The sequence below is a fragment of the Trichechus manatus genome, unplaced genomic scaffold (genome assembly GCF_000243295.1).
Source record: "Trichechus manatus latirostris isolate Lorelei unplaced genomic scaffold, TriManLat1.0 scaffold00111, whole genome shotgun sequence".
NCBI classification, from domain to species: Eukaryota; Metazoa; Chordata; class Mammalia; order Sirenia; family Trichechidae; genus Trichechus; species Trichechus manatus.
The window spans coordinates 8,906,891-8,921,962 of NW_004444047.1; the positions used below are offsets into that span (position 1 = coordinate 8,906,891).

The 15,072-nt window shown below is 46.7% G+C and overlaps 1 protein-coding gene across 2 annotated transcripts in view; it reads left to right on the top strand.

Moving 5' to 3' along the window:
- STX18 (syntaxin 18) overlaps window positions 1–15,072 on the top strand; it is a 136,418-nt gene that overhangs the window by 98,147 nt on the left and 23,199 nt on the right. For both annotated transcript variants that reach the window (XM_004383539.3, XM_023737993.1), the window contains exons 3-5: window positions 5,592–5,707; window positions 8,260–8,337; window positions 8,504–8,570. In XM_004383539.3, the coding sequence (XP_004383596.1) occupies window positions 5,592–5,707; window positions 8,260–8,337; window positions 8,504–8,570 (261 nt within the window). The remainder of the gene's footprint in view (window positions 1–5,591; window positions 5,708–8,259; window positions 8,338–8,503; window positions 8,571–15,072) is intronic.

Consider the following 15,072-nt stretch of genomic DNA (forward strand, 5'->3'; position numbering starts at 1 on the left):
CTGGTTTCTTTTTTCAAAACAAACTGTTGGTCATGGAACATTTAGTCTCAAGAGCATTACTTCCGTCCTTGTGAATTGCACTAAAAGGACAAGTATTAATAGTGGTTTCTTTCTTTCTTATCTCCAGTTCTTTTCCTTCTGTGTTCCATGTTTCTATTACTGTCTCTTGCTCACCCAGGCCCCAGATCTCAAGGTCAGCATTGATGATCCTTGGCCTCCAACATCCACTCTGTTCTTGAGCATTTTACATCTCAGATCCATCCTCTTTTTCCAGTCCTCTGCCACCACCCATGCTCTGCCATAACCCCTTTCTTAAATTTCAGTTCAACAAAATTTACTGAGTACCTGTTACGTGGTACTAGAGAATACAAAAATGAGTAAGACAAGGTCCCTGCCTAATTTTAATAGCCTATCCCCTGGTCGTTCCCCTCTAGTCCATCCAGCATTGGTCAGCCACATTTATCTTCATCAAGCTCAGCTCTTCCACTGGCTGCAGAACAGAGCTCCTTGGCTAGCACCAGAGGCCCATCAGTCATTCATCCCATCTACCTACCCTGTGCTCTAGCCCCACCAGACTCCCCACTCTTCTCTAGACAGGCCCCGTCCTCCTGTGTCCATCCATTACTTACAGAGAACATCTGCTCCTGCCTCCCCCATCTCCCCACTCCCCAGCCCTTTCAAGACTTAGTCATAAGTCACCTTCTTCCTGATCAACCAGTGGGAAATAAGCATCCCCTCTTCCAAGTTCCCCTGCCTTTTATGACATGAGAGGTGGTCCAGGGTGTGGCTTAAGAGCACAGACTCTAGAGCCAGGCTGCCTTGGTTCAAACAACTGCTAGCTGTGTGACCTTGGGCAAATTACTTAGCTTCTCTTCTCTGTGCTTCAGTTGCTTCATCTGTAAAATGGGGATTATAATAGTACCCACCTTGTAGAATTTTGAGAATTAAAGGGGCAAACATAATGGAAAGCGCTCAGAACATGAACAGTGTTAATGTATGAAAAATGTTGCATAACTGTTAGCTTTTGCCTTACAATATAAACGTATACACAAGCCTATGGGTGTTACCTGTTGTCATGTAGTTTGTTGAGAATAGGGTCTGTGTTTTGTTCATGTTTGTAGCTTGGACATTAACAGACCCATTTCGTAGTGTACACTGACAATATACTGTGAACAAGGTACTGTACTTGCCCATAGTATAAGCCTAGAGGACATTATTAAATTAATCTGTTGATTTAATATTTATTGCAAAAATAAGATTGTGATCTTTAACTTTTGCCCATATCTTTTCAGTAACCTTTGGAGCAGAATATAAAATAATTTGTTATTCTCTCTTCTTCTCTGTCCTTGCAGTAGTTACACATTAAATCAGTAGGCAGAATGTCAGTGTATTTTGTGATTTTGAACTTGCCCTTTCTTATTAGACTAATTAGCCAAATACTCAAAATAAGTATATTCCTTTGAATTTCTGAACCACTGAATAAACTTTTACTACCCAGTTTTTCCCCTCCTTTCTCCCCGAAGAAGACTAATCCAAGGCTGTACTTAACAGTCTCTATTAATCGAATCTAATGTTTAAATAGAAGTTTGTAATAAAATTATTCCTATGTACACTGTAAAGGAAATAAGATTAAATTTTGATAAATGTATGTATGCACATTGTATGCATGTATAAAATGCAGATGAGAATATATTTTTGGAATTATTTGCCAGATAGTTAATCTTTTCAAAATAGTAATAATTTTGTTACTGTGATATTTGAGGCCATGCCTTCAGCAAACATTCATTACTTTTGATAAATATGTTTCAAATGCCAATTATTTATCTAGTGCTGTTCTTACAATATCACAGAAAAACCAGTTTGAGCCCTTCTGCAGTTGCTTTGTCTTCTCATCTGTAATGTCCTAAACGGCACATGCCATCCTTGGCCCCGCCCCATAGCATCTTCCCTTCCAAGCGTGTGCCTTTTCTGTGTTCCCATCTTGATGTGCAGTCATGTAAACCAGAAACTTGGGGCCCAGCCTGGATGTCCCCTCACTTGGCTTCACACCCAGTCGGGCCATGGACCTTATTATATGTCTCACGTCCATTCCCCTCCACTCCCCACTGACAACGGCCCTGGCCCAGGCTCTCGTCATCTCTTCCTGGACTCTGGCAGTGCTGTCTGCCCTGCTGTGGAGGCCCTCTGGGGCCTGCGCTCGTCTGCCTTCAGGCCGCCCACCACAGAGGAGACTGCAGAGTGCAGGTTCCTCGGTTTAAAATCCCCCAGTGGTTGCCCCCATTGCCTACACCAGTGGTCCCACCTTTTGTACTGCGAGCACCTCTTTACTTGATTAAAAAAAAGCCAAACCAAACCTACTGCTGTTGAGTCGATGCCAACTGATAGCGACCCTATAGGGCAGAGTAGAACTGCCCCATAGGGTTTCCAAGGAGCTGCTGGTGGATTCAAACTGCTGACCCTTTTGTTAGCAGCCGTAGCTCTTTAACCACTGCGTTGATGTGGTTGTATTTTTGGGGAACCTATTCATATTGCAGAAACAGCTATTGTAAATTCAGTAACAGTTTTAAATAAATGTGAACTTATTCATCATAATACCGTCTACGTTCATTTGAAAACTAGTACACACGTATGTTAGAGTGTGGGTGACGTGGCGCAGGGTCCCCCGAGGTCCAGAGCCCGGATGCTCGGTTTGCATGGGACAGCCTGCTTTACTCCCGTTTCCCTTTCCTTCTCGAGTGTGTCCTGGTGTGGACGATAAAACGTGTGGTCTCACTGAATTGTACACATGAAGATTGTTGAAATGGCATATGTTTTGTTACCTATGTATTTACCACAATAAAAAAAGAAAGAAAAGTGTATGTAACATGAGACTAAGTTATGAAGCATAAAAATAAACATCCATGAACCCACAAAAAACCCCACAGACACACATACACACACACGAAAACATGTGGTCATCCTAACCAGGACCCATTAGGATGGGAATTTGCAGCTGGTATTCTCCCACTACAAGGATCCTGGGTGGCTCAGTGGTTAAGTGCTTGACTGCTAACCAAAAGATCAGCAGTTCAAACCCACCATTCGCTCCGCAGGAGAAAGTTGTGGCAGTCTGCTTCCTTAAGGAGTACAGCCTAGGAAACCCTATGGGGCAGTTCTACTCTGTCCTGTGCAAGGTCACTATGGGTCAGAACTGACTCGATGGCTGTGGGTTTGGTTTGGGTATTCCTCCACAGTCTTGTGTGTGGACTGCCTGCTGCCTCCCGTGCACAAACTGAACACCCCCTGGTTGGGGCCCACTGTCCACTAATGCCACACTGTCGTTGCCCGTGCTTCCCTGTACTCCCTGTCACTCTCCCCTGCAGTACAGTCCGTACCCTCCCTCGGGATCGGAGGGAGCCTTATGCAGCCTTGAGCCCCCAGCTCCGGCACAGTGCTGACATGGGAGATTTAGTACGTGAGTGAGGACGCGAAGGAAGATCGAGTAAGTAAAACATGTGAGGCCGAGAGTAGCGTGTGGCACGTACTACATGCTCACCTAATGCTAGCACACCTACTACGTGCTGGACACGTTTGGGGGAAACAGATGAACAAGACAGAGTCTCAGCTTCCGTGAAGCTTGCATTCTAGCGGGAAGAAATGGACATAACAGTGCCGTCTAGTTGATTCCGACCTGTAGCAACCCTATGGGACAAAGTAGACCTGCTGCATAGGGTTTCCAAGGAGCGGCTGGTGGATTTGAACTGCCCGCCTTTTTGGTTAGCAGAATATTTCAGGGAATAATAAGTGCTATAAAGAGAAGGACAGCAGGTATGGAGTAGACAGTACTAGAGCAGTGTCTTAGTCGTCTAGTGCTGCCATAACAGAAACACCACAAGTGGATGGTTTTAACGAAGAGAAGTTTATTTCCTCACAGTCAAAGTAGGCTAGAAGTCCAAATTCAGGGCATCAGCTCCAGGGGAAGGCTTTTTCCTCTCTGTTGGCCTTCTTCTCTTTGGTGTTCCCCCGGACTAGGAGCTTCTGTGCGCAGGGACCCCGGTCCAAAGGATGCGCTCTGCTCCCGGCACTGCATTCTTAATGGTATGAGGTCCCCCTGTCTCTCTGCTCACTTCTGTCTTTTATATCTCAAGACATTGCCTCAGGATACAATCCAGTCTTGTAGACTGAGGCCACCCATCCTCTCTCATTGACATCATAGAGGCAGGATTTACAACATATAGGAAAACCACACAATACCAGAAATCATGGCCCGGCCAAATTGATACCCACATTTTTGGGGGGACATAATTCAAACCATGACAAGCAGTCATTTGGTGTGGAGAGTCCCAGCCCCACGTCACAGAGCACAGTGTAGAAGGGTGCTTTGGCGCTGAGAGTCAGGAGCCTAACAACCAGCACCTGTGGCCGTCAAGACGCTTCTGACTCATAGCGACCCTATAGGATGGATAGAACTGCCCCTGGATTTCCAAGGAGCGGCCAGTGGAGTTGAACTGCCGACCTTTTGGTTAGCAGCCATAGCTCTTAATCACTGCGCCACCACGGCTCCTGGTGCTGGGGGGTGGGCACAGGGCAAGGTCATGAAGCCAGCCCTGATAAGGTCACTGAGCAGAGCAGAAGGAAAGGAAAGAGCTGACATCTGCAGGGCGCTCCAGTCAGAGACAGGAACATGCAAGGCAAACTGGGGGGACAGCATGGAGGCTGGTGGGGCTGGAGTGAAGGAGGGAGTGGGTGGCAGGAAGTGAGGTCACAGGTGGGGGTGGCATCAGGACTTTGGATTTCATTCTGAGTGAGAGTGGGTGACTGGCTAGGCTGGCAGGCAGCAAGTGGAGTGATTACAATCTGTGTTATCCAGAGTCCCTCCTAACTTGATATTTTGTGATTCTAAATTTCAGTTGTAAAGTCCAGAATGTTTAATTAGGCTAAATAGCATCACTGTTGATAATAATGCTGCCCCTCCCTTGCGATGATAAGCGAGGTAATAGACGATCATATTTTGAGCTTCAGGATGCTGCGTTACTGAAAGTGAGCACCCTTTCTAGCTCGGTGACTTAATATCAGGAGACATGAAATTTGTTTCTAAAAGCTCTCTCATTATGAGTGTTGGAGACTGCCTGTCAGCATGGGAAAATGGCGGCTAGAAACGGCTCCCCACATGGAGCTCCAAGCTCTGTCTCCGTGTCTTCTCCATGCGGCACCAGGGCTGACTTCTTCTAATGAAAACCTAGTGCTGTCATTGTGTTGTGTGAAACCCCTGGTAGCTGCCCCATTGTTCTCAGAATCAGAGCCTGCCTTCAGCTGCAGAAGGCTCTGCCTGTTCTGGTCCCTGACGTCTCTCCATCCTCACCTCACTGGATGGCCTGCTTCCGTGTGATCTGTGCAGCCAGCTTTTCTACCTCACAGCCTTCATATGCCCTCGGTCCACCATCCAGATTGTTCTGCACCTCTTAGCCTGGCCAGCTCCTCCTCATCCTTCAGTCTCAGCTTAAATGTCACCTCATCATGGAAGCATTTTCCTCCCCTCATACCCCACCGAGACTACACGATGTTGTCATTTACTGCCGCCCTTTATCTTTCTCTCTCTCCCTTTTTTTTAGCCATATCATGTCTGAATATGGGAGGATGACAGACACAGAACGAGATCAGATAGATCAGGATGCTCAGATATTCATGAGGACCTGTTCGGAAGCCATCCAGCAACTGAGAGCAGAAGGTATGGTGCTCTGGAAGATGCAGACAGACAACCCAGACTATGTTAAGTAGTTAGACAGGATTCAGACGTGCAGCCAGTTAAAATTTCCTCTTAGGTGTTATTTAGATTTAGGTTTTAAAACGTTAAAGTCTTGTCTTTCTTGATCAGTGTTTTAGCCTAAGCTGTTAAACGGAATGAAAAGGATATACGTGTGTATGTATGTACATATGTATATACAAAACGAAAGAGAGGCAGATGGCAAGGACCTCTCCAAACAGAGGCAGAAATGTATTCAGGGCGCAGGGCCAGCTTAGACAAATGGTGTGTGTGCACACATGTGCGTTCCTTTGTGCTGTGTGGCGTTTAGTAGAGCTCTTGTTGATAGCCTGTGGATGAGGATGACAGAGGGTAGTCTGAACTCTGCTTTTAGTCTTAAAGTAACTTGAGTGTCAAGCCCTCGTGGTTAGGAGGAAGACTCTGGAGCCGGAGCTGCTTGGGCTACACCCCAGCTCTGCCACACAATGGCTGTCCGGTAGGGTTGCTACCGGGTAACTATGAGTCAGAATCAGCTTGACGGCAACCGGTTTTTTGGGTATTTTTTCCATAATTGTTACCGAGGCACTCTGAGGTGGGTTCCCAGGTCATGTATCTTCCTTGATTCCTTTTCAATTTGCTTAGACAGATATTGTTATTGCTGGGTGCTGTCAAGTCGATTTTCAACTCATAGCAACCCCATGTGACAGAGTAGAACTGCCCCACAGGGTTTCCTAGGCTGTAATCTTTATGGGAGCAGATTGCCAGGTCTTTCTCCCACAGAGCTGCTGGGCAGGTTTGAACCACCAACCTTTCGGTTAGCAGCCGAGTGCTTGACCGTTGTACCACCAGGGCTCGTTAGGCAGATATAATCCATTGCTGTCAAGTCCATTCTAACTCATAGCGACCCTACAGGACAGAGTAAAACTGCCACATAGGGTTTCTAAGAAGCGGCTGCTGGATTTGAACTGCTGACCTTTTGGTTAGCAGCCGAGCTCTTAACCACTGCACCACCAGGGCTCCACTAATTAAAGAAAACTTGGAGAATACAGAAAAGCAGAAGGAAGCACATTAAACAACAGTTCAGACTGCCCGAAGCTGTTGTGCTGACGACACAGACTTTTGGCTGTGATGCTTCCGTTAGAACCCTGATGGACGGCTTTGAGAGCCTGATGAGTGCTGTAGACATTCTTGCCAGAAAAGCAGACATGTGCACAGTTGTTGATGGAGCCCTGGAGCCCCCACACGAATCTCAGGTCAAGTAGCCTATAGTAAAAACCTAAATCCTGCCCCCTTCCTTTACGTGCGTATACAGTCACTGTGACACATAGAAAATACACATGAACGTTAATAAATCTAGTAAGTAAGCACTAACCCATGTGGCCTTGGGCTAGCTACTTATCGATTCCAAACCTTCATATGTAAAACAGGCATAATTATAATTGCCTTTGGATTGTTTGGATTATTAGCAGCAATAAGTATCAGCAGAGTGCCTGCAGGTAGCAGGCTTGTAATAAATGGTAGCTGTCTTACCAAAATAAGGGCTGTGGCTTTAAGAACGTCTGGTAATTCACAGGACAGAGATACCTGTCTTAGTCATCTAGTGCTGCTATAACAGAAGTACCACAAGTGGATGGCTTTAACAAAGAGAAGTTTCTTCTCTCACAGTCCAGTAGGCTACAAGTCCAAATTCAGGGCGTCAGCTCCGGGGGAACGCTTTGTCTGTCAGCTCTGGGGGAAGGTCCTTGTCATCAATCTTCCCTTGGTCTGGGAGCTTCTCTGCACGGGAACCTCAGGTCCAAAGGACGCGCTCTGCTCCCGGCACTGCTTTCTTGGCGATATGAGATTCCCATGTGTCTCTGCTCGCTTCTCTCTTTTATATCTCAAAAGAGACTGGCTTAAGACACTCCAATCTTGTAGACCTCGTCAGTATAACTGCCGCTAATCCATCTTATTAGATCATAGTGATAGAGTTTACAATACATAAGGAAGTCACATCAGATTACAAAATGGTAGACAATCATACAATTGTGGGAATCATGACCCAGCCAAGTTTACAGATGTTTCTGGGGGACACAGTTCAATCCATGACAGTACCCTTGTGGCTAGGAGGAGCAAAGAAGATGTACTGGAGGAGGTTTGACTCGGTGTCGCAGGCCCCTCCAAGTGTGAGTGGTAAGGTGAAGAACAGCACGCGCTCAGGCAGGAGGCGTGTGTGATCTGAGTTTGATCCAGGTGCGTTATATGAAGGTTGATTTCAGCATCAGACACTTTGATACCAACAGGGTCAGCACTCCAAAACTGATACAATAAACCGTAAATTATTTTTCTGTTGGTTTCCTGCAGGTTGAATCTTATAGTCTGGTGAAGCCTAATAAATCTTACTCTTTTAAAAATGTAATGTCACTTGACACAAGACTTGTTTTATAGCTGTATTTTTAAAAATACTTTAAATAAAGCAACTTTTCCGAGGAAGCGGATGAATTGTGCTGTAATATAACTGAACACAAAGGCCTGAATGTTGTCCTTTCTTGTTACAGCCCACAAGGAAATACATTCCCAGCAAGTAAAGGAGCACAGGAGTGCCGTCCTGGATTTCATTGAAGACTACTTGAAAAGTATTTCCTTTTCTCTTAAAGGGCAAATACGGCATCCCGCAATGGATGTGATGCAAAATCTTGCTTTGCTTGCTGAGAGCTGTAGTATCTTACTATGTTAAACGATAAGCTTTGCCTGAGAAAGGGTTTTAAATGGTGTCTGTTCTGATATTTTCCCCTGCAACAGGAGTGTGTAAACTTTACTCAGAACAGAGAGCCATCCGGGTGAAACGTGTGGTGGATAAGAAAAGGCTGTAAGTATTGTCTCTTGGTGATCCTTAACTATTAACAGCAGCTGAGATTGCTGGCGCACTTACGCTGTGCAGTGTACTGGGCTTGAATATCTTCACAATTGTTGTAGCTCACGCTTCCTGAGCACCTACTGTGTGCCAGGCACTGTGCTAGACACTCTAGCCCCACGAGGCAGGTACCGTTCTTCTCTTCCTTTTACAGATGAGGAAGCTGGGGCTCAGGGAAGTTAAATGACTTTTCCAAGGTCCCACAGCCAGCAGATAGCAGAGCTGGGGTTTGAACCCTGGCTGTTGGTCCAGAATTTATGCTGTCGCCCGTTTTGCCTTCTTAATAACCCTGTGAGGCTGGTACACTTTTAGCCATGTCACCTGGGGCTCTCTGACCCCCACATCCCTCCTCATTGTCTCTGAAAGTTTCCCTGAGGGAGGAGCTAGAGCACCGCAGCCACTGTTCCCCCCGTGAGACCTCCCTCAGGTTGTCCCCGGTGTCCCCTCCCTCATCACAGAGTGCTCACTCCATGCCAGTGCTGTGGGTACGCACCCCCTCTAGTCCCCAGCGCCCATTTAGGGCGGGTGCAATTATTAGCTCCCTCTGCAGATAAGGACACTGAAGGGCCAGCAGGTTGAATGACTTGCCCAAGGTCACATAGGCAGGAAGTGACAGAGCCAGGCTTCAATCAGGCCGGCAAGCACGGAGCTCACTCCAGCAGTTCCCAAGGCACCTATCTGTTCTCCTGCCTGTCCCCTCTTCCTGCAGCTCCTGAGCACAGGACCGTGTCCTCACATCGCAGCTTCCCTTGCAGCTGCTCAGTTAGTCCTTGAGATTGAACGAGCAAGCGAATGAGTGCTGGGCCCAGGCTTCAGATCGCGACCGTTTCTAAACTAGCTTTGGAAACACTATAGCATGTTTTTCAGAAGATAACGTTATGTAACTGTTTGGGGACCAATTTTCTTAATTCCTGTTGTGTTAAGGGTGCCCAAGACCACCTTGACGTCAGCTGATTCTCTAGAACTCCCAGGACTCAGCAGATAGTCATACTCACGGCTGTGGTTTCTTACAGTGAGAGCACAGAGCAAGACCAGCACAGGGAAGAGGCGCGTGGGGCCGGGTCTGGGGAAGCCAGGTGCGAGCACCCAGAATTCTCTCCCGGTGGAGTCACCCAGGACAGGCTGAACTCCCCCGGCAGCGAGCTGTGACAACACAAGTGAGATTCTCTACCAGGGAAGCTCGTTAGAGACTCAGTGCTCAGGGTTTTCACTGGGGGCTGGTCACGTAGACACCTCCTGCCTGGCACGTAGCAAGATTCCAAACTCCCAGAAGGAGAGCAGCTGTTTGGCATAAACCACGTTGTGTGTGCCAACAGTTTAGGCCAGTGAGCCACTCTAATCCTTTGGGGTGATGGGAAGCCTCCTGAAATCCAAGTTCTCAGATTCCAGCCAAGGGCCAGCAGTGCAAGCAGGCCTTCCTAAAGATAGTGGTCTCAGACCTGCTATGTTTGCTCTTTTCTGCACACTTAGGAAACAGATTTTAAATTGTAAATGCCAACAAGTAGAAGCATTTGTGGCCAGTAGTAAGCGGATCAAGTCAAGTTATCTGTCAGCAAATGCTGTTATGCTGTTAGGTTCCATTGAGTCCGTTCTGACTCATAGCGACCCTATGTACAACAGAATGAAACACTGCCCGGTCCTGCCCCATCCTCACAATCATTATGCTTGAGCTCATTGTTGCAGCCACTGTGTCAGTCCATCTTGTTGAGGGTCTTCCTCTTTTTCACTGACCCTCTGCTCTAGCAAGCGTGATGTCCTTCTCCAGGGACTGGTCCCTCCTGATAACATGTCCCAAGTATGTGAGATGAAGTCTTGCCATCCTCACTTCTAATGAGCATTCTGACTGTCCTTCTTCCAAGACAGATTTGTTTGTTCTTCTGGCAGTCCATGGTATATTCAGTATTCTTCACCAACACCATAATTCAAAGACATCGATTCTTCTTCCGGCTTCCTTATTCATTGTCCAGCCTTCGCATGCATATGAGGCAATTGAAAACACCATGGCTTGGGTCAGGCACACCTTAGTCCTTAAAGTGACATCTTTGCTTTTTAATGCTTTAAAGAGATCTTTTGCAGCAGATTTGCCCAGTGCAATGTGTCTTTTGATTTCTTGACTGCTGCTTCCATGGGTGTTGATTGTGGGTCCAAGTAAAATGAAATCTTTGACAGCTTCAGTGTTTTCTATGTTTATCATGATGTTGCTTACTGATCCAGTTGTGAAGATTTTTGTTTTCTTTATGTTGAGGTGTAATCCATACTGAAGGCTGTGGTTTTTGATGTTCATCAGTAAGTGCTTAAAGTCCTCTTCACTTTCAGCAAGCAAGGTTGTGTCATCTGCCTAACACAGGTTATTAATGAGTCTTTCTCCAATCCTGATGCCCCGTTCTTTTTCATATAGTCCAGCTTCTCGGATTATTTACTCAGCATACAGATTAAGTAAGTATGGTGAAAGGATACAACCCTGACACATATCTTTCCTGAATTTAAATCACGCAGTATCCCCTTGTTCTGTTCAAATGACTGCCTCTTGGTCTGTGTACAGTTTTCTCATGAGCACAATTAAGTGTTCTGCAATTCCTATTCTTCGAAACGTTATCCGTAATTTATTATGATGCACACATTCGAATGCCTTTACATAGTCAATAAAACACAGGTAAACATCTTTCAGGTATTCTCTGCTTTCAGCCAGGATCCATCTGACATCAGCAATGATATCCCTGGTTCCGCATCCTCTTCTGAATCTGGCTTGAATTTCTGACAGTTCCCTGTCAATGTACTGCTGCAACCACATTTGAATGATCTTTAGCAAAATTTTACTTGTCAGCAAATAGCTACTATTTATTGTATAAGGCACTGGAAGGGTTGGCACAGAGAAGCAATAGATAAACTCTCTGCCCTTAGGAGCTTAGAGTTATCCTGGCTGCTACATACACATGAAAAATTAGCCAACTTCCTTAGGACGGAAGTCATAATTGGTGAGGCCCATAGCACAATCAGAGGGGATAGAGTACGATCCAGTGACAGAGAGGAGTGCCCGAGAGCTGAGAGTCTGCAGCCAGCCAGCCTGTGTCTGAGTTCTGGCGTGCCACTTAGCAGCTGTGTGACTTTGGGCAGATTACTTAACTTCTCTGTGCTTTAGCTTTCTTGCCTGTAAAACTAGAAGATTAGTGGTACGTACATGAGGTCACTGTAAGTTGAAATTGACTCAACAGCACCCAACAACAACAGCAACCACACCCTGTAGGGTGGTTGTGAGAACTAAACAAGTTGATATAGGTAAAAGACTTGTGTGCAGTCAGCAAATGCTAACTAGTATTAGCGCAGTGGTTAAGTGCTGGGCTGCTAACTGGAAGGTTGGTGATTCAAACCTACCTACCACCCCACGGGAGAAAGATGTGGCAGTCTGCTTCTGTAAAGATGACAGCCTTGGACACCCTGTGGGGCAGTCCTACTCTGTATAGGGTCACTAGGAGTTGGAATCAGTTTGACGACAGTGAGTAGTAGTATCTATTAAGCCCTTACCATGTGTCAGGCAGTGTGCTAATTTACTTCATTTAATCTTCACAAAAATCCTACTAATAAATATTATTACCCAATTATGTCACAAATGAAGAAACTGGGGCTCAGAGCATTTGGGTTCCTTGCGCCGGGTCACACAGCTGAACTTGGATTTGAACCTCACGGTAGCCGGGGCAGATCTCTCAAACAATGGGATTTGTGTCAGATGTGGAAGGAAAAACAGTATCTGGGTGAGTCGATTGGAGAGGAAGAAATCAGCACAGTCTGGGGAGGAGGGCCAGCAGAGAGTTTGAGGCACAGTGAGAAGACCAGTTGCCAATGCAAGTGAGTGAGGAGGGTGTCGGCCCACCGCACGTGTGATCTACCATCAGGACGGTGCAGTGGCCCTGGGCCTCATGGCCACCGGGGAGAAAGATGCAGATTTCCGCCTCGTCACCCCAGGTGGACCCTGAGACTGGAGACTTTGCAGGGGCCCAGAGGGAAGTAAAAAGAGACTTTCATGACTGTGTCCTTAGTTCCTGGTCCTCAGCAGAGCTTCAACTTGGATGCAAATTAAAGTGAGTCAGATGGGACTTGTTCTAATTTAGACAGTAAAGTACAGCCTCGTCTCCGTCCAACTAGTGGTCCTGGGCCAATCTGAGTGAAAGACCTTGTGGTGAGTTAGCTCTGTGACCCTCCCCAGGGTGGTAACTGTGTGCCGTACAGTGTGGTCCAGCCGTCTCCAGTTCTTTCCTCTTCTTGCCCCAGAAGGCATCTGCCCCAAACATAGTTTATATCACTCTTCTGCTTTCCATGTCTTACAAAGGCTAAACTTCATGGCACACATTCAAGGCCCAAATGATCAGACCGTGCCTTTGTTTCTTAATGGGTCCCTGTGTGGCCCTGCCGTGTCCACAGGGGGCGACTTTTTGTTCTAAAGAGGCCTCGTTCTTTGAGGATCTTGTGCCTTAAGCCTTGCTGGTTTTTCTGCCTAGAATGCCTTTCACAAACACTCATGTTGTCCACCCCATACCCCATTCACCTGGCAAACAAATGCCTACACATCCTTCCAGCCTTAATGAGAACGGTGCCTGCTCAGTAAAGACTCTCCCCGCTCCCACAGACAGTGTTGGCGGCACCTTTCCCTGTACCTTCTCGTGGTCCGGCGTAACACTTACTGTCCCCTCACATAGCTGCTGTTGGCTTTTATGTCCCCTACTGCACCTCAGCCCGAGAGGTAGCACTGTGCCTGTCCTGGTCTGTGGAGCCACTTGCTACAGGCTGTTGAATGAGTGAATGATACGTTTCCTGAGGGTAATTTGACTGTAAGCGGAGTTTAGGGGGTGTTTGTTCATTGTTGAGCTGGATTAGCAGGTTCTTTGTTTTGTATTATTTTGTTGTGACTGGTGATGGTTATTGTTAAAAATCATTCTTATAAAAGTAATTATTTTTCAATTAGGTTTGAGAAACGCCAGTGCTCATGTTTTATGGCGTTTGTTTGGTTCTTGGAGAAAGACGAGCATAATTGTTCATTACAGAGCACTGGGATGGTTTATTCTAAATCCTCTGGCAGTGTAGGAGAAACCACGTATCCTCCTGGAATGGTGGCTGTCACAGAGCCTAGCCTGCAGAAGGGCTCTCGTTCCACCCTGGGTGAGGACGTTTGCTCACGAAGCCTCTGCATTTTCCCACCGTGACTCTTGTCCTAGGGTGATGGCATCACCGCTGTGGGACTGTGTCCCTCGTCATCTCGACACCTCCCTGTCTGAGACAACAGCAGCACCCACACACGTTGCCGCACAGCAGGGGTGACTGTGGTCCCATCTCTGTTCTCTCCCACTGCAGACTGAGTCCCTTGAAGGCAGGGACCACTCTGTCTCTGTCTCTGCAGGCCCAGCACCTTGTTCAGAGCCTGCCACAAAGCAGGTGCCCAGTCAGTGGTTCTTGAGGGAAAGAAGGAACGGAGCATGGCCACCCGCCCCAACCTCCTCAGGCCCACGTAGCAAGGGTGTATAAGTGGGGAGGGTTGTGGGTCAGGATGGGGCACAACAGTGGCACAGGTGGCCATGTCACCCCAAGAGGGTTTGAAATGTGCCTGCTTATCCTCCAGAATGCCATAAAGCACTAGCATTTTGGTTACAATTTTAGCTGAAGTCACTATCAGATGCCCTCCTGGGTACACACTCCAGTGAGAAGCCATCTGAATTAATCGGAAACAGTGCCCCTTCCAGAACGTAATCGGGTTGTACGTCACCAGCTTTCTTTTCCTTAGGGAAGAGGTTAAGGTATGAGTTGGAATCAGGATTACCTCTGGTATTCTTTTCTGCTCATTCAGAGGATTTTTTTTTTTTTTTTCTTCCTGAAGGCATAAGCTATACAGAAGCCCAGTAGCAAACCCAAACTTCAAATACTAGGTCTTCCTCTATAAACAGCAATTTCTTATCCAGTGGTGAGTGCTGTATCCAGTATCCACCCGTGGCTGATCTTGCTTTGAAGTTTCTTGGGTTTTGGCTCATCATTTGAGCACATCATATTCAGTAGTATAGTGACATTCTGAGAAATAGGAACTTTTGGCTATTTTCGTTGTCTCGAAGTTTCGAGAAGGATAAGGTCGGTTCATCTGAAAGATCATGGTTTATTCTAACAGTGAGTAGGTTGTGAAATGACCAGCGTGGAAGGCTGGACAACTTTGCAGCCCCTTCTGGGTTTATCCGGGTAGCTCCAAGTTAATTATCCGACTGTTGGCACGTTCTGCTCTATCTTGTACTCTGGTAACACTTGCTGTCACTTGACGTATCTGGTGCTTGGAGAATGGACTCCTTACATTATTATTCATAATTCAATCCTCTCCCCTCAACCAGATTTCAAGCTTGGTGAGGGCAGGGACTGAGCCTAGTATCCCACCCAAAAATGCTGTAAATTTTGTGATTGGGGATGATGATGATGATGATGATAAATA